Consider the following 23,055-nt stretch of genomic DNA (forward strand, 5'->3'; position numbering starts at 1 on the left):
GGACTAGCAGAGCATGAGAGACCCGGGGTTTCCTGTGAGGAATTCTCCCCGCGGATTTCTGAGCAGCCGCAGCCCCAAGACCTGCTCTAAGGAAGAGGGAGGTGCCCCCACAGGAGGGACAGGACCCGCCATCTTCAGGCTTGCCCAACGCCTCGCAGCAGACACCGCCCCCCCCCCCGCTGGCCCTCCAGGATTTGTGGGGGCGCTGCCATCTGCCTGAGTGCCCTCCCCTCTTAGCCTCGGAGTGGGAGAGCAGCCCTGCTGGATGAGGCCAAGCTGACTCGTTGTCCTCATGAGGGCCAGCCAGGTGGCTTCAGGGTGCTCACAAGCCGCAGACGGAGACATGCCCTTCTCCCACCATTGCGCCATCTCAGTTTCCAGGAGGGCTGCAGCCTAGCTCTTAAAGGAAAAACAAAAAATGGGAATCTAGCTATTATGGATCACCTGAGGGAGTAGAGTCAGGTAGCTCTCCACCCTTGTGGATACCTGTACAGTAGGATGCATTTTGGTTCAAAAAACTCCCTGGGAATCCAGTCACAAAGCTACTGAAATTTAGCCTTCAATATCCTTTTCAATCCCATTAAAAACAGCTTAATTCTTGCCATTCTAATTAGGAAGATGGACCCCTCATGCAACCTGGGCTGTTCCTCCACCAGAGATCAGCAGGAAGTCTCCCCCCCCCCCACACCCCCTGGAATTGGGACACCCCCCTGGAGTTCTCGGCCAACCTCAAGCTCTCCTGTCCACACGTGAGAGGAGTTACTTGGCTCCACGGGCAGCCCAAACACCGTAAAACATACTGAAGACTTGCTGAGTCTAACGCCAACATTAAAACGGATTCTTTCACAACTTCGGTTGTAACGTCGTTCCAAAGAACAACGCCCACGTGTTCAAAACAAACTAGCTGAACTCTCCAGGGTTAAGGGGAGGAGGGTCACAGGAATACGACTGCAAACGAGATTCACAAGAGCCAGCAAGGGGCATCTAGTGACAGGAGGGTGCCATTCCTCATTCTGAAAACCTTTAAAAGGTTGGAAAAAAAGAGTATTGTGATATACATGACTTTACGATTATTGGCCAATCAGGACTGCACAAAACTTGATTCTGCTGCAAACAACTAGACCTCACTTTCTGAGCTGCACCCTGAAGACTTTTCATGTCAGTAACACTGATGCCCCCAACCCAATTTCTGAGACTGATTGCTGACAAATGGGGAGATTAAGACAACAGGATAAAGGCTCCAGGCTAGAAACCAGGAGACGGAGAGTTCTAGTCCCACCTTAGGCATGAAAGCCGGCTGGGTGACTTTGGACCAGTCACTCTCCCTCAGCCCGACTCACCTCACAGGGTTGCTGTTGTGGGGAAAATAGGAGGAGGAAGGAGGATTAAGTATGTTCCCCACCTTGAGTTATTTGTAAAAATAATAAAGGTGGGATGGATGGATGGATGGATGGATGGATGGATGGATAAATCTCTGTTTCCTTCAATAGCCTTCAGGTAATCAAATGTTTATGGACAACCCAACAAACGCCATGTAGGAGGAAGAGCTGAAACTTCAGCTTGACCTTTGCACTGCCCCAGCAGTCGTGCTGACTTCTGACCCTCCCCGACCCCCTCATTCCAAGGCATACTTACAGGCAGGTGTGTGAACACAGCAAAGGTGCTGCGCAAGAAAGCAATGAGGTCCAACAGGTAGTCACTGGCCTTAGAGTTGGCTTCAGCGGCCATCCAGTCGTAATCTGCAAGTTGCAAGAACTGGTCAATCTTTTGGTTCAGGTTAGTGTAGATCTCCTCCTCTGCAGCGTGGCGGGCATCCTGTGGAGAAGGGCCAATTCAATAGAAAGCTCACTGTTACATCCAGAATCCTGCTCCGGTGGGGCACAGGCAAGTGCCATGGCTTCCAATTTTAAACCAATGCTCTTCACGCCACTTATTTACACGTCAAGGAACTCATGGAATCGCCTCCCCACAAAGACAGTAGGAGCTCAACAGTGTGTGAGGACAGTAGAGCATCATTACACTACAGATAAATGCAAATCTATGGAAACATGTGGAATAAATTAATTCTATGCACACATACAGCCATCCTATGCCCACTGATCCCCAGGTAAAGCAAGACAACGTAAGTAATGCACAAAAACAATGTAAACTCATTGTTCCCAAGAACGGAACTGACTCCTTGCACAACAGTAGGGACCCACTTTTCTTCTCTGCATCTGCACATTTTTTGAACACCTTGCTGACTCTGGCTTCCAATGCCTTCCATGATCACAAGCCCAACACAGCAGGAGCAGAGATTCAGTTTTTTTCTTCTCTTTTCTGCAAAACATCTCCATGGTCTTTGGAGAACCCCTGAGCCCTTCCCACGAAGCCTGTCCCTCCTTCAAAGGTCTACCTCCTATTGTCTCCTGGGTGCTTTCCATTTTTGGATGTCGGATAGCAGGGCTCAACTCTGTGGGGTTGACTGATCATAGAGAGGTAGGCATGGGCCTATGTGTATCTGCACATGAATAGTAAGTCTATGGAGATGGACGTCAAACCTTAAGCTCACCTTGAAGGTGGCTGTCCCATAAAGCTTTGTTGTGTGAACAGTTTCTGGAAGAACATTGGTGATGTTGGTGATGAATTCTTCAAGGAACCTGCAGGATCTCTCCAAGTGTGTAGTGTTGATAATTATCTGGACCAGCTGCACAAGTAACACATGTAGTTAAAAGCGTCAGCCGAAGGCAGGATAGATGAAGTCAGGGCAACAAGCAAGAGCACGGCTGCCATTCAGCTGTGGCCTCTAGCAGAAACAAAGAGCCCAAAGGACTCTTGTTTTCATTACAGGAGATGTTTCTAAGCCTGTCACTGCTCTCAGGGTTTGCATTTTCATGGGGTTTCTGCTAGAGGCAGAAGAAAACCTCTAAGGAATTTTCTAAATTTAATTTGGCTCATTATACCTCCGATCCTATTCAAGACAAACTGGTTACAAAAAACACAAGAATGGGTTTGAGGCCCTTGGCCAAGAAGTCAAAAGGGGCAGACACCTGAGCGACAGTTCCTCCCACCCTCCAGCAGTTTCAGAAAATCCGCAGACACCTTGGTTGTAACCAAGAGCCAATTTGTGGGGAAGGGATTCTTCATCACCTATCGACAGAGGTGGCCCTGGGTATTTCAAGGGCAGCAAAGAGAAATGAGAGATCTCCCTGCTTCCCAGGCTGGGGCACAGATTGTTCTCAGCACATCACAAATCTAATTTAATGAATTAATCTTTCTCCAAAAGGCCAGGTAGCAGTGCCGCAGGACAAGAAATGCTAGCTGTGATCTGGATGTAATTGCAAGCCCTCTGCGTCCAGCAGCATCAGCTCCTCTCTAAGATGCCCAGATGGGGGACTGCGGCCCTCAACATATAACAGTGCTACTGCCCCCACTCTCCCCCGTTCCTAGCTATGCTTGGTGGTTCAGCTGTGGCAGAGGTGAGAAGCAGACAATGGCCCACAAGATACTGAAACACTTTTATGCTGGATGAGGCTGTACAAGGGACACCTCAATGAAACAAAGTAGGAGAAAATGGATCAGAGTTGGACCTAAGTCTACAAGAATAATGGGACGCAAGAGGTGCCCTAGAGAATGTGGAATGTAGGAGAGGGGAGGAGGAGGAGAATCTGGAGAAGGCTTCTGGCAGACAATTCAAACAAAGCCCAGAGGAGAGAAAAGAACTGCAAGCTCCTTCTGCTTCCTCTCCTTTCCGCCTCTCCCGCTTCAGGAGGAGGCCCAAAGTGTCTATAACGAGGCACTGAACAATGCTGGTCAGACCCATCCAACCTGCTCCCAGTTAGAAGTCCTTGCCTCTGTCAGGCCAACGTTTTTCCTCCTAATGACGTTCTGTAAACAGTTGCTCAGGGTCCGAGTCAACAGCAAATTGGTAGATTTCCGAATCATGTCATCAACTTCCGTGGAACTAAAATGCAGACAGAATTGATTAGTTGATTGAGTGAGTGACTGATTGCTAAGTGCAAACAAAACCATATTTTGGGTGGACGTGGGCCAAGATGTGCCAAGTAGCCACCTCCAAAGGCAGTGTGAAGCCAACTCAGCTGACCCCTAGAAACACGGTCCTGCAAGGCTGAGAAATGTATTAGCTTCAAATTGTGATGTCAGCAAACCAGAAGCCAGACCGTTCTTGAGAGTGGGTGGCTCAGAGCCAAATCCCTCAGATCCTGGCAGTGGCCAGCAGCTCTTTGAACTCTGGTGTGTGGGGGGTGGAGAGGCACATGTGGGTCATAAACAACAAAAAGGACTGAGGGAGAACATTCAGCGCAGCGTCTGATATATATACGCCCTCAAAGATGGAGATGGATGCAGAACAAGTGCAGAAAGAAGTGGCTCAGTTTACTTTTTTCCTCTTTCATTTGATGTTTTCAACTATTTTGAACAGTATTCTGGATTTTAAAAATCATACTGGCAGTTTTATAAAAGTCAACTACCAGAATAAAATTATTAATAACAGGAAGGCTGGAAATTGTTCTACATATGAAAGAAACAATAAAAAATAAATCAAGATGTGCTGGATGGAGAAGTCAACCAAAATGTGCTGCAGTAATGAACACCAGCCAAAATCCCCCACAAAAGGCAACAATTAATGGCTTTAGCATAGAGGTTTGCAGCTCGCAGCTCCTGAAGATGTTTAATGTGGCTCGGAGAGCTCCAAAAGTTGCTTTGAAAAGCTGAACATGACCTAAAAGGGAAATCATTAAATCCATGTCTTGATTAAATGCATGTAATTAATGTAAACCTAAAAGAAACGAGCCCAGCTCGGAGGCCACCCTTGGCTGACCTCAAAAAAGCGAAACAGGGTCAGTGTTAGTTACTACTTGGACGGGGGATCAGGTTAAAAAAAACCACCCCAGAAGAAAGCAAATACAGCAGCACTTGAACTGGTGTCAAGAAAGCCACAGGGAGGCACTCCCAAAGTCACCAGAAGTCAAACCCAACTCAACAGAACGTTTCCGGTTTTGAAGGAAGCCCAACCTAATCCAGTTCTCATTCTCCACCTGTGATCAAAAGAGACATGTGACACCTGGCTCAAGAAAGTTGTGTGTCTATAGCGTGGAAAGTGCCCATCTCATATTCCCCCAACCAGGGTCACGCAACAGCCACACTCTGCCTCCAAGGGGCAGGTTTCCTGGAGTGGCCAGTGACACCTGCTTGATTCCCGACCAGCGATCGTTCACGGCCAGCCCGCCACTCCCCCCAGGAAGACGCACTGGGACGCCCATGCCACAACTGATGTTTCTGCATTACTTCAGCTTCTACGCCACTGGTTCTGAAGATATCAGAGAGAGAGCTTATGAACAGCAACGTAAAATATTAAAAATCAGTATGTATGTATGTATTTATTTAACATTTATTTATTTATTTAATGATATTCTAGAGGTGACGGACTCGTCCCTGGGGGAGCTGGGGGTGTTGACGACCGACAGGAAGCTCTGGCGTGGGCTGGTCCATGAAGTCATGAAGAGTCGGAAGCGACTGAATGAATAAACAACAATTTATTTAACAGGTTTATAAGGCCGCTCAACTCACACACGGTGACTCCGGGCAGCTTACAGAATTAAAGTAAGTCAAGTAAAGCACCACAAACAAGAAGTCTCTGGGGCACTCGACTATTCCAGCGTTCACCAAAGCATCTCGGGCGAGCCAGGTTTTCATGGCCCTTTGACAGCACAGGGGAGGGGGTGGTCCCAATATCTGCAGCAGCTTTTCATTTATTTATTTGGTCAATTTAGATGGCAGCCCAGCTCATAAATTGTGAGGCCATCACTGAATCACTGAGAAGGCGTGAGCCTGGGGTCCCTGAAGATGGCATCTCCTCAGAGCTGGACCCTTTTTTCCCCTGGTCCCAAGAGGTGGGAGGCAACCTACCAAGGTCTTTAAAAGAATTGCTCAGAACAGCTGATGGATCTTGCCGGCTCAGCTCCTTGTCACTGTTTGATCCCCAGCGCTTGACTCGAAGAGCCAAAACAGGCTTCGTACAATTTTGCGCACACCTCACTAAACAATCGCACACCTTTACTCCCCTGGAGCAGCCGGTCACAGGCCTGGGACAATGCCCACGGGAGGTGGCAAGATGGAGAGCTAACGTGGTCAAAGCTGAGTTCACGTGAGCTTTCCCCCCACTTCACTACTCCCATCCTTGCCCAGGTTTGCCGGATGTAATGGTATATGGGATGGTATATGACCTTGAGGGGCAAGGGGAAGAGCTGCTGCCTGGGGAACAATCTGATAAAAGCGGGAGGAGCCCACAGCTGCATAATGGGAAGAGAGAGAGACTTAGGAAGGATCCGCCCTAATGGATCAGGCTGTAAAAAGAGACTTGTCCTTTCAGGCTTGCAAGATCCTGTCAATGTAGCCTTACAATAAAGCAGTATTAGCTCATCTGGTCGTGTTTCCTGTCTGGCCTACCTTGCAAGGCTGACAATGGTCTGCATCTTGGTTCCTGAGCACCTACACCGCCCTGACTGGGCAAGGGTCTAGTCACAGCATCAGCCTTTCTCAAGGTGCAGAGGGTTGGCTCAGAGTGTTTCCGGGAGTGTGGGGGGCTGTAACAATATGCCCCCTCCATCACTGTTTACACCTTGGGAGCACATGGGCCAGCCAATCCCACCCTTGCTCCAGCTGGATGCCATCTTCCCACGTGAAGTCCTTTTCTGGAGATGCTGTGCACTAGACTCAAAGTGACAGGCACTTTCATCTGAGTCCGTAAAAGGTGGGGGAGGAGGGATTTCGAACTAGAAAAATTCGGAAGCAGGAATCACTTGAGAGAGAGCTCCTGGTCACTCTGATCTTGGGCCGCTCTGCTCTGCCGCCCTGCTCTGCCGCCCTTTTACCTGACCGATACAGAGATGACGGAGCAGGGGACAAGAGGGGAGACCCAGGGGGCACTCGCGTCCTCTTTGTCCGCTGCCAGGGGACGCCACGGGTTTCCTCTCAAGAAGTTCAGTGGAGCTGCCAGTGGGCAGCCTTCCGCCCCTCTCTCAGGCCAGGGCCACAGATGGTCACCATTGTTCAGGAGTGTCTGGGCCCCCAAAGCCAGGGAAGGAGACGGCGCCGTTCAGCTGGGCTCAGGAACTCCCCTCCGCCTCCAAGACTGTTCACCGCACCACCAGCTGAATCTGCCAGATGTGCTGCCTCCTTCTCAGCAAGATCAAGTGGGGGGGGGGGGCTGAGAGATGCCCTTCCACCTGGATCTGGCATCCCCCTCCCACCTTGCCTCTGCACACCCTCAGCTCCAGGGGAGAGGGGCTTCAGTCTCCCCCAGGAGAGGTGTGGGCAGCAGCTCGGAATCCCAATTAACAAAGCACTCGCAGGGCCGCTCCAGGGCAGAACAAACACACCGCCTTCTGTGACAGTGACGGCTGGCTGTCCTGGGCCTTGCAACAACAACCATGACCTTCGTCATGCCTGTGATGGACAGCCTGAGCCTGATTGTTCTGGGGTGCGCCGTAAATGACAGGGAAGAAAAGAGAGAAGGAAAAAGGGGCCGCAGCATTGCAGGCAAACTTCCTAAGGAGAACTAATTCACGCTGTCAAGCTGAAGCGCCAGCTGCTCTTCTTCCCGGGTTCCTGCTCCCTCTCCTCATCCGAGGCTCAAAGCCGCCACCTCAACTGTGCATCTTGCCCTGCTGCAAAGACCATGGCAGAAGCACGGGTGCCCTGAGGAGCCCCAGGAGGGAAAGGCGGAAGCAGCAGGCACGTCCGGGGTGGATCTTTTCTGCCCCAACAGCCACAGGGGCAATGTCACCTGTGTATGCAGGAAGGCGTGGCACCCGGAGGGCTCAAAGGTGGGATCTGGGGAAGACAGGGCAGGACAGCAGTGGTCCACCCAAAGCAGAGAACTCCTCGGACATGCCTTGCCCACCCCGACCAGCCCCTGAGTTCAGCTAGTCAGAGCTGCATCCCCCAATGCTGGAAAAACAGTGGGCGGCTGCTGCCGCTGCTGCTGCTAAGGATCGCCTCTTTTTACAGAACGTGTCCTGTTTCTGCCAGCTGAAGAAGAGCATCACACCAAATCCGTTCTGAGATGTCGTCAAGCATAGCCTGTGGTTTGCTTCTTAAAAAGGTCAATGTTCTTAATACTGAGTTCTGCACTGGAAGGAGGATCATGCCAGTATCTACACCCAACATTTTACCTACATCTGTGGGCAGCAGCAAACAACTTCCAAAATATTGCTAAGAAAACTGCATAGACTTGTCCAGGGGGACTTTGGGGGTGAAGACTGACTGGAAGGCACCAAAAAAAAAAAAGTGGGGTGGGGAGGCAGAGCTGGGTGCGTGCCTTCCATGTCAATCTGACATACAAACTCTTCAAGGGGGTTCATAAAAACCTCAATCTCTCACAGCCTCGGGAGGAGGAGGCTACGGGTGACCCTGCCGCAGGAACCAAACTGTTGCCCCAATTCTTAATTATTCACAAATATATTAATTTTGGGTTCCATGGGCTCCACTGGGGAAATGTACTACGATGCTTGCAGGCACCACATTGCCAAGCTTAGTTTAAGTGGTGATCCTCAAAGGTTCTGATGATGATGTGGTAGTCTAAATAAAGGAAAAGGGTTGGGAACCTCCATCCACATGGCCACCCTACGCTTAGAGAGATGGCACTGGCACCCTCTGCAACGCTTCCTGCTCAATCACCGTGTTCGTTCGTTTGCTATGTTATGACTTTGCTCCCTAGTGGCTCCCTGCGGTTCTCCTAAGCGGCTATTCTTTTGAGGTTTTTTTCCTAAAACGAGCAGGGTTGACCTCCACCCAAACTACTGCCTCATGGGCTAGAGAAGGTCTGGGAAAATCAATTCACTTGCATCTGCCTATGTGCTCAGAAACAGATGCCAAAGATCTCCTCGCCCACCCAGGAGTGGAAATGGCCCTCAGAAGTGCCCTAGAAATCGCCTGCCCGCAAGGGCAGCCTTCGCAGTAGCCCAAGGAAGGCCCAGGGAAAAGACCAGGGCCCAGAACGCCCCAGGGGTCTGATTCTCATACCTCAAGTGGAGATCTTCAGAGAACTTCAGGCAGGCATAGATAAATTCCTTGATCTGGTTATAAACCCGTGGCACCAATTCAGAAAAGGGGATCTTCTTGGGAAACGGCTGCTGCAAAACGGGTTGGAAATGGGTCAGCCAGGAAGGCGCCCACAAAGTGTGAACACCTCCTGCGCCAAGTTGCAAGCCCTGCTTGGGGATCCCACTGGGGCCTCTGCCTTCTCCCACCCGGCCAACCGGCCTCTCCCACCTTCCTCCCCGAAGCAGCTCTTGGGGGACAGACAAGGCCTTCGCAGCCACTCCCAGGCAGCTGATCCTGCCCTCCACTTGCAAAGCACGAGTTTTAGTCCAGGCTGTCACATTTTGTTTCACGCTTTTAGCTGCTTTAACTGTATCTTTGGATACTGTAAGCCGCCCAGAGTCTTTTGGGACAGGCGGTCATAATAAATTTAAACCGGGGTGGGGCAACAAACAGGGCAGCGGCAGGCACGGGAGCAGCAGGCAAGTGAGAAGGGAACAACTGGGCCCACGGCCTGATGCCAGCAGCAATTCCTCGATATTAAAACAAATGAGAAGATGGTGTCCGGCCTTCAGAGCTGCAGTGACCGGAAGCCAGTGCCCAGGCTTCCCGTTACACTCCTCTGCCCGCTCCAAATGAGCCCTCCGCCAGACCCCCAAACTGTACTCTCTCGAGGGCTGCCATGGCTAGAAGCATTGCTGGGGGTCACCCAAGCCAGCCTCCCAGAGCCAACCCAGAAGGAATCGCTTTGGCCATCTGCTTGTCGGGGAATCTTCTGGGCATGGAGCACTATCACCTCATTTCTTCATGAAAACCTACAGCTTTGAGGAGCACCTCCCCTCGCTTCTTACCTTCTCCAGCTCTGCATCATGGAATGGAAACTGTCCTACCATTTTCTCATACTGCTCCTCATTTGTTACTGAGATGGGACTGTAATTATCCAAATCCAGAATATTTCTGTGAAATAAAAAAGTTTTCACTCCACTTGTGCACAAAAGACAGTTGGCCTTCTTTCCCAAACAGCATTTTTACCCATCTGATACATTTGTATACATGCATGTGCATAAGGGACGCGTCGAGGGACGCGGTGGCGCTGCGGGTTAAACCGCTGAGCTGCCGATCGGAAGGTCGGCGGTTCGAAACCGCGCGGCGGGGTGAGCTCCCGTTGCTCGTCCCAGCTCCTGCTCACCTAGCAGTTCGAAAACATGCCAATGTGAGTAGATCAATAGGTACCGCTTCGGCGGGAAGGTAACGGCGTTCCGAGTCGTCATGCTGGCCACATGACCCGGAAGTGTCTAGGACAACGCCGGCTCCAAGGCTTAGAAACGGAGATGAGCACCGCCCCCTAGAGTCGGACACGACTGGACTTTACGTCGAGGGAAACCTTTACCTTTACTATGTGCATAAGGACACACACTCACACTCACACTCTCACACACACACACATACCATGCTCAAGACACTTTTTTGCTCCTTTGTAAGATATGACCACAACCATCCTGGAGGCACAGGATGCCACACAGGAGCCACAGTTTCTCAAGGATATTTATTAAAAATATTTAAACTTCCATTTTAAAAAATAATTTACACAGCAGCTTTTAAACAAAAGAAAAACACTTAAAAATCCACAAATAGCATTATACAGTCATAAAATATAAAACAAATCAAATGCAATAGCAGAATTATCTTATGGCCACAAAACTGAACAGCAGCAATAAAAAAGAGGAAAAGAAAATATGCAGGGAGAGAATAGCCCACTAAAGCAAACGTAGAATAGTTTAGTCTCATTGCATAGCAGGTCCAGGAGAAGTTTCGCAATAGAAAAGTCCTTCTCTGTGGATCCTACACACCCGCTCTCCAAAAAAGGGCACAGCTAAAGAGGGACATTCCTTCCAGAACCCAAGTCTGGTCAAAAGGCTTGAAGCCAAATGGGGAAACCCACAAGATGCAGCCAGCTGTGGCTGCGGCTCATGAAGGCTTCTGCCTTTTCATAAAATGTGTTAGTCTGAAATGGGGCTAGGCTACCAGAATCCTTTCGATTTCCACCTTTGGTGTGATCATGAAAAATGAAACAATCCAAGGCAGTTTCTGGTTCTAGATCCTGTAATTACAGAGGGCCAGGGAAGAATTGGACCAGCCAGTGATTTTCTGGAATGCTTCCAGCTTATGGGCCACATTATGCCGTTGGTAGCATAGGAACCATCTTGGTTTTTGTTGTTGTTGTTGTTAGAAAACAAAAATTGCAACTGCTGAAGAGTTCATGAGAAAACATTAAATTATTCCTTAACATCCCACTTTATCTTATAATAAAAGTTGGAGAAAAGTATACTAAAGAGGAAAGCCAATGCATACCCAGGGCCTATCTTGACAATACCTCCCTCTTCTTACATCACCCCGTGTTTGTTTTTACTCATCCTATCTCAAAAGCCCCCTTTAGACCTGAAGGACATCCAGGCTCTAACATGTTTGTTCGTTTGTTTGTTTGTTTTTAAGTGGATCGGTGCCTCCATGTCATGATGGCATTACAGAACTGGAGAGCATCTCAAAAGTTGCTGGCATCTGAGAGATCACTTCAGCCCTCTCCACCGAGTGCCACCCAAGCCTTTATTCCAGATATGAGGAACGGACCCTGGCACGTAAACATTTGTGAAATGCATGGAGGGCGGGCTTGATGCCCCCCTGCATGCCACCACCAGTATTTCCCACTGGACATCTGGAGCAGACAGCATCCCTCCAGGAGAACAGAAGCCTTGGGCAACATCTTAGAGCACTGAACACTGACAACTACAGCTGCATCATGAGGTCCAGTGTGGTGTCGTGGCTCAGGTGCTAGACTAGAAACCAGGAGATGGTGAGTTCTAGTCCCACCTCAGCCATGGATGCTCCCTGGGGGACTTTGAGCCTGTTCTGCTCTCTCGGCTCAACTCCTTCCACAGAGTGGTTGTTGTGGGGAAAACAGAACAAGGGAGTGTTATATGCGTTGCTTTGGTTGTAACAAAACAAAAGGCAGGATATAAATCTAATAAATTTTTTAAATGCTAATTCTTCTCAGTATGGTGCAGCACAGCTTTTTAGTGGTTAGGAGCCCACGGTAAGCAGCGGTAAAGCAATTAAAAAAAAATATTTGCCCCAGCTTCAAATAAATTGGAGCAGAATCAGATCAGAAGTTGACCTCCAAAATAGAATAACAAAGCTCCTGAGAACAGACAGTGCTCTGAGATCAGGCAGGCACGGAGCTGAGCCTGAAGGAAGCCAAAACATAAGCCAGTGTTCAAAGCAGGTTAAGATTGTTTAGCTTCTGAAGGGACAGTTGTCCTCCCTGTGCCTGTTTTCATTTTTTAACGACATCTGCAAGTTCTCCTGTTTTATCTTACATCGTGCAGCCTTGGAAACTGCATTTCTTGTATAGGAATGTAGCAAACAAGCAAGGGACTCAATCCACCCAAAGACGCCTTACCTGAAGGCCGCTGCCCATTTCTTCAACAGAGTCTCACTGTACTGATCCTGGATCTCCAATAGCAAGTCGAAGAGCTGGTTGACAGGAAAGCCATACCCCTGGCAGAGACACACAGGCGCTCAGGTGTGCTGGGGAGGAAGGCAGCCCCCCCAAAGCACTGGGAACGTAGAACTCCGTCCTGGTGCTCTGACAAGCACATCTGCATGTCCACGGCCTGCCCCAACTGGCCACACCCAACCTTTGATCTAGAAATGTCCCCTCAGGTAAGCCCCCAGAAGAAGCTCATCTCCAGGGCAGGGCATTAGGAGCTTTTGCACCCCCTTCTTGCGGATAACGCCATGGACTGAGACTCAGGGCAGGGCAGGAACATTTCAACAGAAAGGCACTGCTGGAGACGAGTCAGTCCTTGGGCAAGTCTGCTCGCTGGCAAGGCTCTTGTCCTTTGAAGGGGCAGGCCCAGGACTACCGAGAGCGATTAACCCCGTGCTCAGGGCCGCCAGGACTACAAGACGGCCGCGCAGGGGAAAGGCTGTCTGACTCCCAAGCCGTGCACGGAGGGGCATTTGGCGAGGCTGACACAGCGAGGGTACGGAGGACAGGGTGATGGGGCTACGTACCTGGAGAGTATCAGCAAAAAGCACAATGAGATTTTTCAGATCCAAAACCAGGTCTGGGTCTGAGCAATAGGACTGAAAAAGAAGGAAAGGAAGAAGTACTGCATGCCATCTTTCTGTGGGACCATACCTCTGGGGGATTCCGAGGTATGGCCCTACAGTGTCAGCCAAATATATTCACAGCTTGCAGTTCCATACAGTGATCTGTTGGGGGGGGGGGAAGCTAAACCAAACTAAACCACCAAAAAATTAACTCAGCTCAAATCAGCTCATGAAAACAATGTACCATTTGCTATCTATCTCAAAACAGTGCTCAGGTCCATCTTGGAAAAATCTCAGTTACGAGACAAATGATGATGCCCAGGGACCAAAGTGATTTGTCCAGGAGCAACCATTTCTCATCCAGAGCTGCAAAGCTGAGCACCTGTGCCAGATCTGGATCTGAGAACGTACCACTGAATCATGGCCTGTGGAGCTCCTAGGAAAAGCAGCCAAAAGCACAACTCTGGTTTTGTACAGTGCAGGAGCCCCAGGCCACTGGGAGGCTCCCCGAAACTGGAGTCTCTTCTTCACCTCCCAAAGGCCAACTGACCACTACTCACCGAGTGTGTCCGGAGAGCAGCAACGGTCTTGGAGAGGGCCATGTCCCAGAGCTCGTCAATGTAGGCTCTGTCTACCAAGCCCTGGCTTGTATGCAGAATGTGGTCCTCGATGACAAAAAAGCTAACAAGAACAAAGGAGAGCTGTCAGGGATCCTGCTCAGCTCGCTGGAGGTCCTCATACGATCTGAAGGACAGATTGGATTGATGTTATCTGCCCACCTCGGGCTTCACTGGACCTGGAGAAAGGGCCATCCACAGCCTTCACCTAGAACTCCAGTGGACAGTGGGAGCTCTTAGGCTAGCAGGTGTCTCTGCTCACTTCAGTGCAGGGACAGCCTCGGGCGAGAGCCCAGTCACAAAGCCACTCCATTAATGCTGAACGTGGATGGCCAATCTTTGTGAGCCTTTAATCTCTGGGGGCAAAAGGCAAGCAGCATTCAGGGCAAACAAGAGCAAGGAAACAAATGCATCCCAAACTGTTTCTGGCCTTGATGTAGCAACGGGGAGAGTCCTGCAGAGTTCGGCTTCTGAAATTCCTCCATCAGCTCCATTCTGGGTCATGTTACTGGGGAAGAGGCAAGGGCTTAGAATGGAGCAGCCAGCAGCATTCCAAGCCCCTGCCCCTTGCCCCTCCCATCAGGAGGCCCTGGGCAGATCTGGGGGGATCCAGCCCATTTTTGAAGTCAAACTTCCTTTTGCCAGATTTTCCCCAACACTGACCACTGCTCTCCTTAATCTGGGTGCCATGAACCCAATCCAGCCTTTGCTGTGAATCCAGTCCAATCTCTTTACTGGTGGTCGGGAGACATTAAGTACACCAAAAATCACCGTTCAGAGAATACCAAGTCCAGACGTACTGGTACCACATGAGCACTTGCATCAGGAGAGTTCTGGCAGGGCTTTGTCCCCAACCCCTGCCCTGCTGGCCAGGCAGGCAGCCGGAGACCCGGCTCAACCGGATCTCAGGAGGAGGCCTCTTCGCTGCCAGATTATGGCACTGAGCTCTTCAGTGGGGAGGCTTGCTTTTTTCCACCACTCTTTCTCTCCAGCTCTTTTGCTTGGAGGACTAGATAGGCACAATGGATCTACTAATTGGTGGTCCCCCAGCTTGGCTGCCTGGATGGAGTCCGTTTAAGCCTTTGCATGACCGGGTCTTTCCCAGGCTCAGCCTCTCCCCTGGGAGTTGGCTGAATGAGTCAGCTGAGCCCATCTGGTGTTTTCACAAGACATTCACCCTCCGGTGACGCTCTTAAGCTTACTGTAGGAACAGGACCACAGCACTATGGCTGGCAGGGTATAGACAGGGCTACAAAGGGCACCCACTGCTACTCGCAATGCTCTGCTTGGCTTCATCAAAACTATGATGGAGGAAACTCCTTGGGATCTCCATGGCAGCCAGTTCGACAACTTGCTTCAGTATCGACCAAACAAAATACCTTTAATGTGATGTAAAAGCCTCTTTAGTGATAGATGCTTTGTGCATTTAAATCCATTCAGAGCCTTGTAACAGTTCAACTGCTGACCAGAAACCAGGTGACTCAGATTCAAATTCCCACATACAGAGCTCAGGGCGACTTTGGGCCAGTCACTCTCTTTTAATCCAAACTCCCTCACAGGGTTGTCACGGGGGGTGGGGAGAGGGACAGAATGACAGGAGGCCAAGCATCCAGAGGAAAAGAAGAAGACAAGGGTAAAAGGGATGCTGGAGTACGAGGCCTGTCCAACTGATCCTGAAAAAACTGAGCAGATCTGGCAGGTACTTCCAAGCAAGCTGTCGTCTGGGCAAACCACTCCCACACAGCCACCAAGAAAATGACAATGAATGTGTTCACAATCCCCAGAAGTCACGCTTGGACGGAAGGGGATTTGCTTCAACTTAATAATAACTATGATTAAAAGAAGTCTGTTCCTTGACAACATTTATTTATAGCACACCCATCAATAGAGGAATCCTGGGAGCAGACAGGGAAGAGAGAATACCTACCCTACAATCTGATTAAAATACTTTCGATAGCCGGAGAGCGTTTCATGCTGCAAACAGAAGGGGAAGGGAACAAGATTAAAACACACTGAAAAAAAACACAAGAAATTCAGCCCAGGGGAGACCCCACCTCCAAGCTCTTTGGCAAAGGCTGAAGCATGCCTTACCATGTTGGAGGGCGGCTGCAGAACCAGCCGGGCCTGCTTTCTTCTCTGCTTCCGGTAATAGTTCTCAAAGGTTTCTCGGGCTCCCTTCAAAGAAGAAATTGAGTCAAGCTACTCCCAGGAACAAATGGCCACACACACACAAGCACACGCACATGCACACCGCCCCCCCCCCAAGATGGCCCTTTGGGTTAAGCATGAAGAATAAACCCAGGCAGTGCTCTAGGCTTCTGGAAGGATCGGCCCAGACTTCTGCTGACCCCGGGAGAGGGCTTCCAAGCCTTTGAGATGACCAGGCAGAGCTGAAGCAGGTCACTCGGGGACTGCTCAGACCCAGCCCTGTGGGAGAATCTGGGCCAGAGAGATCGCCAAAAAGTCGGATGCCAGTCACTCTTTCTTCCACAGAGAGTGCAGCCTCCGTGTCCAGGGACAGGCTGCCACGGGAGAAAAGTCCTGCTCTCCCATGAAGCTTCCTTAAGTTCAGCTCCACCACCTTCAGCTCCCCTGCCCAACTCAGCCCCCTGCTCCAGAGGCAAGACGCAGAACCCCTGGCCAAGAAGCTCTTTGCCCAGCAAAGGAGGAAGAGCTGGCAAGTTTTGCCTTCTTGGCCTCTGGGAAGAGCCGCTCAACAGTCTCCCAAAGGGTACGAAAGTGTTCCTTTAAACCTGAAATTCCTCTTGTCTGATTGCAGATGGAACTTGTTTTTAATTGTCTGGTGAGGGGAAGGGAAGACAGCTCTGGAGAGAAAGAAATGGTAACGGGTGCTTCCATACAGCGCATTAATGCTTTGCCATTGGACCCTCTTGCACTGCAGAGTGCGGCAACTCAACCATGTCAGCAAACCGCACCTGAGCACTGGGAGAAAGAGGGCAGAGAGCAATGCTTTCTGCCGGTCACAGCCAGGAGTTGCCAGGAGCATCATCAGACCTGTTGCCCAGCCTATCAGGGGTGTGTGGAAATGACAGAGAGAAACAGTGCAAAGCAGGAGCCGGAGAGCCAGCGTGGCAACACAGGAATGGGAGTGGGGAGATACGAAGGGGGCAGGTGCTGGCAAGCCCCACCAGAAGCTGCTCCCTTGGGTATACCTGCAGGCTTTGGGGTGTGCTGTCTGAACAGCGCCTTCCTTGAGGCTCTGCATGGAAGCCCTGGGGAAACCCTTTCCGAGGCGCTGAACAGTATCTGTGGGATCCCTTAATGCCAGCCGGTGCTGATAGAAACTGAACTCACCAACCTCTGGAAGGTGGCCACCCAAAACCACTTCTTCCAAGTTCTAAGCATCAAACGAATCAGGCACAGCCTGAGTTTTGTCCTCCCGCCTCATTCTTCCCATGTGGCGTTCACCCCTACGCTGTCTCCCCCTTCCGGTGGTTGCTGTGTCGGCCATTAGCACTGTCCCGCACAGAGCACAGCGGAAGCCTCAACACTCGGGGTGCGGTCCGTGAAGACCCAGAGGGGTTCAGCTCTTCACAGAAGTTAAAATGCTGGTGACCCTGTGGAGGACCTGACAGCCTGAGAACATCACGGGTCCAAAATAGAAAGCCAGAGTTAAATCCAACCAAGCAAGCCTCATGAGCGAGCCAGAGATGCCACCAAAAAGCATCCCTCCGTCTTGACCTTGGCAAGGCCGGGCACAACGTCCTTCTGCGGAGACCCCTGTATACGCTAGCTGTTTCTCTGCCAAAAGCAGAGGAAGGGGGGGTGGCCTTCCCAGCCTGTCCACCTGGTTTATCAACACCCGCAAAGCACTCTTTAAAAACTAGAGGACAGGAGTTAACGTGGCGTGGCTTCCTCACCAGGACTTTGCCTTCCATATGCCTGATAACTGTATCTTAACTAGCACTACCAATTGAACCAGAACAGGCATTAACTTTTTGGCCCTATAGTACAGACTCTGACCTTAGAAATATGTTATATATTTTTGTCACAAAATACAGTTTCACAACTGAATTCTTTTAGAATGTTTTAGAATGCAGAGAGTTAACCAGAGGACGGGAGGTACAGTCTTTGTTTTTAATTTATCAGTACTCAAGAAGTTTGTGTTACCCACCATTTACTTCATCTCTAAGCAAAATCCCTTCCTGAAAATACCATTCCAGGCCCAGTTCTCTGCCCCACCCACTGGCAGCGAAGGCAGAGAGGGCCCCCAAAAGCCGATTTGACTTTTCTGCAATCCCCTGAACCTCCTTCTTCAATATGCTTTTAACTCCCTTTGACAGCTTGCTTCTGATGTGTTTAAATTATTTTACAGTACATTTTAAAGTTATTAGAAAAATGGTCTCCAAAATATTTGTATTTTAAATCTTTTACTGTCAACTTGCATTTCTTTCCATTGTTCTAATCTCATCCAGAGCTTTGATTTGCTGACCCTTTTGCTATACATTCAGCTGTCTGGTGTCCTCCTCCCTCACTGTCTGCTAGCCTTGAACATTTATCTCATTCACCTCCCATTCATGGTGAAGAAAAGAAATAAACCCATCCAGATGCTTTAAGAGCTTATGCAGAGTTTTCCAAGATTAAGCCCTCTGCCTCTGAACCTTTTGTTATTTCAGATCTAACATAACCTTTTAGCTACCAAGCGGGTTGACCACTTCAGTTGGGCACAAAATAGTATTTTTGCAAGGCAAGCAGTAATAACACAATCACATGCTCTTCTTAAAACCAGTTTATATCTGCTTCATAAAATACATTAGCAAAACACAAACTGTTTGGCAAAAAATATTATTTAAGGCCTAGCTGAAGAGCATGCAATCAACAAAGTTAAAGGTAGTTTTTCGTTCTTTTTTACTGTCTCCCATATGGGTGTTTTTTTGTTGTTGTTTGGAATTATTTATTTATTTGTCAAATTATGTTTTAATATTGCCTTTTTAAGAAATTCCCATCCATCTTGAGCGACTTTTCCTATTAATCTATTCTGTTTTGTTGTTGTTTATTATCTTAGTCGCTTCCAACTCTTTGTGACTTCATGGACCAGCCCACGCCAGAACTTCCTTTCGGTCGTCAACACCCCCAGCTCCCCCAGGGACGAGTCCGTCACCTCCAGAATGTCATCCATCCATCTTGCCCTTGGTCGGCCCCTCTTCCTTTTGCCCTCCACTCTCCCTACCATCAGCATCTTCTCCATGGTGTCCTGTCTTCTCATGATGTGGCCAAAGTATTTCATTTTTGCCTTTAATACCATTCCCTCAAGTGAGCAGTCTGGCTTTATTTCCTGGAGGATGGACTGGTTTGATCTTCTGGCAGTCCAAGGCACTCTCAGAATTTTCCTCCAACACCACAGTTCAAAAGCATCGATCTTCCTTCTCTCAGCCTTCCTTATGGTCCAGCTCTCGCAGCCATATGTTACTACGGGGAACACCATTGCTTTAACTATGTGGACCTTTCTTGTCAGTGTGATGTCTCTGCTCTTAACTATTTTATCGAGATTTGTCATTGCTCTTCTTCCAAGGATTAAACGTCTTCTGATTTCCTGACTGCAGTCAGCATCTGCAGTAATCTTTGCACCTAGGAATACAAAGTCTTTCACTGCTTCTACATTTTCTCCCTCTATTTGCCAGTTATCAATCAAGCTGGTTGCCATAATCTTGGTTTTTTTGAGGTTTAGCTGCAAGCCAGCTTTTGCACTTTCTTCTTTCACCTTCATCATAAGGCTCCTCAGTTCCTCTTCGCTTTCAGCCATCAAAGTGGTATCATCTGCAATCTGAGATTGTTAATGTTTCTTCCAGAGATTTCAACCCCAGCTTTGGATTCCTCAAGCCCAGCACGTTGCATGATGTGTTCTGCGTACAAGTTGAATAGGTAGGGTGAGAGGATACAGCCCTGCCGTACTCCTTTCCCAATCTTAAACCAGTCTGTTGTTCCATGGTCTGTTCTTACTGTTGCTACTTGGTCATTATACAGATTCTTCAGGAGGCAGACAAGATGACTTGGTATCCCCATACCGCTAAGAACTTGCCACAATTTGTTATGGTCCACACAGTCAAAGGCTTTAGAATAGTCAATAAAACAGAAATAGATGTTTTTCTGAAACTCCCTGGCTTTTTCCATTATCCAGTGGATATTGGCAATTTGGTCCCTAGTTCCTCTGCCTTTTCTAAACCCAGCTTGTGCATCTGGCAATTCTCACTCCATAAATTGCTGAAGTCTACCTTGCAGGATCTTGAGCATTACCTTACTGGCATGTGAAATGAGTGCCACTGTTCGATAGTTTGAACATTCTTTAGTGTTTCCCTTTTTTGGTATGGGAATATAAGTTGATTTTTTCCAATCTGATGGCCATTCCTGTGTTTTCCAAATTTGCTGGCATATAGCATGCATTACCTTGACAGCATCATCTTGCAAGATTTTGAACAGTTCAGCTGGGATGCCATCGTCTCCTGCTGTGTTATTAGCAATGCTTCTTAAGGCCCATTCAACCTCACTCTTCAGGATGTCTGGCTCTAGCTCACTGACCACACCGTCAAAGCTATCCCTGATATTGTTATCCTTCCTATACAGGTCTTCCGTATATTCTTGCCACCTTTTCTTGATCTCTTCTTCTTCTGTTAGGTCCTTGCCATCTTTGTTTTGGTCATACCCATTTTGGCCTGGAATTTACCTCCGATGGTTCTAATTTTCTGGAAGAGGTCTCTTGTCCTTCCTATTCTATTGTCTTCCTCCACTTCCGCGCATTGCTTGTTTAAAAATAATTCCTTATCTCTTCTGGCTAACCTCTGGAATTTTGCATGTAATTGGGCATATCTCCCCCTATCACTCTTGCCTTTTGCTTTCCTTCTTTCTTGGGCTACTTCTAGTGTCTCAGCAGACAGCCATTTTGCCTTCTTGGTTTTCTCTTTCTTTGGGATGTATTTTGTTGCCACCTCCTGAACAATGTTGCGAACCTCTGTCCAGAGTTCTTCCGGGACCCTATCTACTAAGTCCAGTCCCCTAAATCAATTCTTCACCTCCACTGCATATTCCTTAGGAATATTAGTGAGCTCATATCTAGCTGATCTGTGGGTCTTCCCTAATCTCTTTAGTCTGATCCTAAATTGTGCAATAAGAAGTTCGTGATTGAACTACAGTCAGCTCCAGGTCTTGTTTTTACCGACTGTATAGATGTCCGCCACCTTTGGCTGCAAAGGATGTAGTCAATCTGATTTCGGTGTTGTCCATCTGGGGAAGTCCATGTATAAAGCCATCTCTTAGGTTGTTGGACGAGAGTGTTTGTTATGCAGAGTGAGTTGTCTTGGCAAAATTCTATCAGCCTATGTCCTGCTTCGGTTTGTTCTCCCAGGCCATGCTTACCTGTAATTCCAGGTGTCATTTGACTGCCCACCTTAGCATTCCAGTCTCCCGTGATGGAAATAACATCTCTTTTAGGCGTGTTGTCCAGTAGGTGCTGCAGATCCTCATAGAACTGCTCTACTTCAGCTTCTTCAGCATTTGTGGTTGGGGCGTATATTTGGATCACTGTGATGTTAGATGGCTTGCCCTGAATTCGAATTGAGATCATTCTGTCGTTTTTTGGGTTGTATCCAAGCACTGCTTTAGCCACTTTACTATTAATTATGAAGGCTACTCCATTTCTTCTGTGGTCCTCTTGTCCACAGTAGTAGATCTGGTGGTCATTTGATGTGAAGTGGCCCATTCCAGTCCATTCCAGTTCACTGACGCCCAAAATGTCTATCTTTCATCTTGACATCTCACCAATAACCACATCCAATTTGCCCTGGCTCATAGATCTTACATTCCAGGTTCCAACGGTGTGTTGATCCTTAGAACATTGGATTTGCCGTTCACCATCAGCACCGTCGGCCACTAGCCGTCCTTTCGGCTTTGAGCTAGCTGCGTCGTCACGTCTGGGGCTAGTTGAACTCATCCTCTGTTCCTCCCCAGTAGCATTTTGACCATCTTCTGACCTGGGGGTCTCATCTTCCGATGGTATACCAACATATCTCTGGTTGTACTGATCCATTGAGTTTTCATGGCAAGAATACTGGGGTGGGTTGCCATTACCTTCCCCAGGGATCGCATTTAGTCTGACCTCTCTGTCATGACCTTCCCATCTTGGGTGGCCCTTCACGGTTTAGCTCATGGCATCATTGAGGTGCTCAAGCTCCAGCACCACAACAAGGTAACGATCCTTTGCTGAAGCTCTTCTGTTTTAGAGCCCTACTTATCATTGATTGGAATTTAATTTTTAAAAAGTCAAATATATTCCTGTCTACACTCACCTTTGGGTTTCCTTAAAATCTTATATTATTATGGTTGGTCACACAGTAAGCCAGATGTTTGTTTGTTTGTTTATACACACACACACACACACACACACACATACATACACATACATACATATAATTTAAATTTATATCACCGCCCATCTCCCCCAGCGAGGGACTCTGGGCGGTTTACAATGAAATAATGATAAAAACATGTCAACCTGAGTTACAGTCTAAAAATATAAATAGAACAATAAATAGTTTAGACTGGATTTGGCATTTTTGTCCACCTATCAAGTCCTTCCCAAGGACCTGGGATAGGCAGATGTTGTTTGTTGGTGTTAAAGGCATCGTTGCAGGATGGACGCTGTTCCAAGTAAAGCTGCCTTTTGCAAATGACTGATGGTGATTTTGTCAATGCTGATGGTGTCCAAGGGGTGCTCCAGATGTTTTGGAATCACGCCCAAGGCGCCTATTATTATTGGCACTATCTTTGCTTTCTTTTGCCACAGTCGTTCCATTTCTATTTGCAGGTCTTTGTATTTTGTGATTTTCTCCAGTTCTTTCTCTTCTCTTCTGCTGTCTCCAGGCATTGCAATGTCCACTCTCCAGACTTTTTTGTCTTTCTTATCAGCAGTTGTTAAGTCTGGGGTGTTGTGTGGCAGATGCTTGTCTGTTTGAATTCTAAAGTCCCAGAGCGCTTTGGCTTCTTCATTTTCTATTACTTTGCCTATTTTGTGGTCCCACCAGTTCCTGCTTTGCAGGCAAATGGTACTTCTTGCAGATATCCCAACGCACCATTGTTGCCACTTTGTCATGCCCTTGTTTGTAGTCAGTCTGTGTGATCTTCTTGCAGAAACGGACTAGGTGGTCCACTGTTTCTTCAGTTTCTTCGCATTTGCTGTCTGTTGCTGTCTTTTCAATTCTGGCTTGATGTAAGTCTATTCTTAAGTCTTGGTCTTGTGCAGCCAGAATTAGCCCCTCTGTCTCTTTCTTCA

At 48.6% G+C, this 23,055-nt stretch overlaps 1 protein-coding gene across 1 annotated transcript in view; it reads right to left on the bottom strand.

Annotated features, from left to right (window-relative positions):
* EXOC6B (exocyst complex component 6B) overlaps positions 1–23,055 on the bottom strand; it is a 282,822-nt gene that overhangs the window by 88,599 nt on the left and 171,168 nt on the right. The window contains exons 9-18 of the mRNA XM_063309694.1: positions 15,864–15,947; positions 15,700–15,746; positions 13,716–13,836; positions 13,117–13,188; positions 12,500–12,597; positions 9,894–9,999; positions 9,025–9,134; positions 3,832–3,943; positions 2,552–2,686; positions 1,636–1,815 (exon numbers count right to left, since the gene is read on the bottom strand). Of these exons, the coding sequence (XP_063165764.1) occupies positions 1,636–1,815; positions 2,552–2,686; positions 3,832–3,943; positions 9,025–9,134; positions 9,894–9,999; positions 12,500–12,597; positions 13,117–13,188; positions 13,716–13,836; positions 15,700–15,746; positions 15,864–15,947 (1,065 nt within the window). The remainder of the gene's footprint in view (positions 1–1,635; positions 1,816–2,551; positions 2,687–3,831; positions 3,944–9,024; positions 9,135–9,893; positions 10,000–12,499; positions 12,598–13,116; positions 13,189–13,715; positions 13,837–15,699; positions 15,747–15,863; positions 15,948–23,055) is intronic.

The sequence above is a fragment of the Candoia aspera genome, chromosome 8, assembly GCF_035149785.1.
Source record: "Candoia aspera isolate rCanAsp1 chromosome 8, rCanAsp1.hap2, whole genome shotgun sequence".
Lineage (NCBI taxonomy): Eukaryota > Metazoa > Chordata > Lepidosauria > Squamata > Boidae > Candoia > Candoia aspera.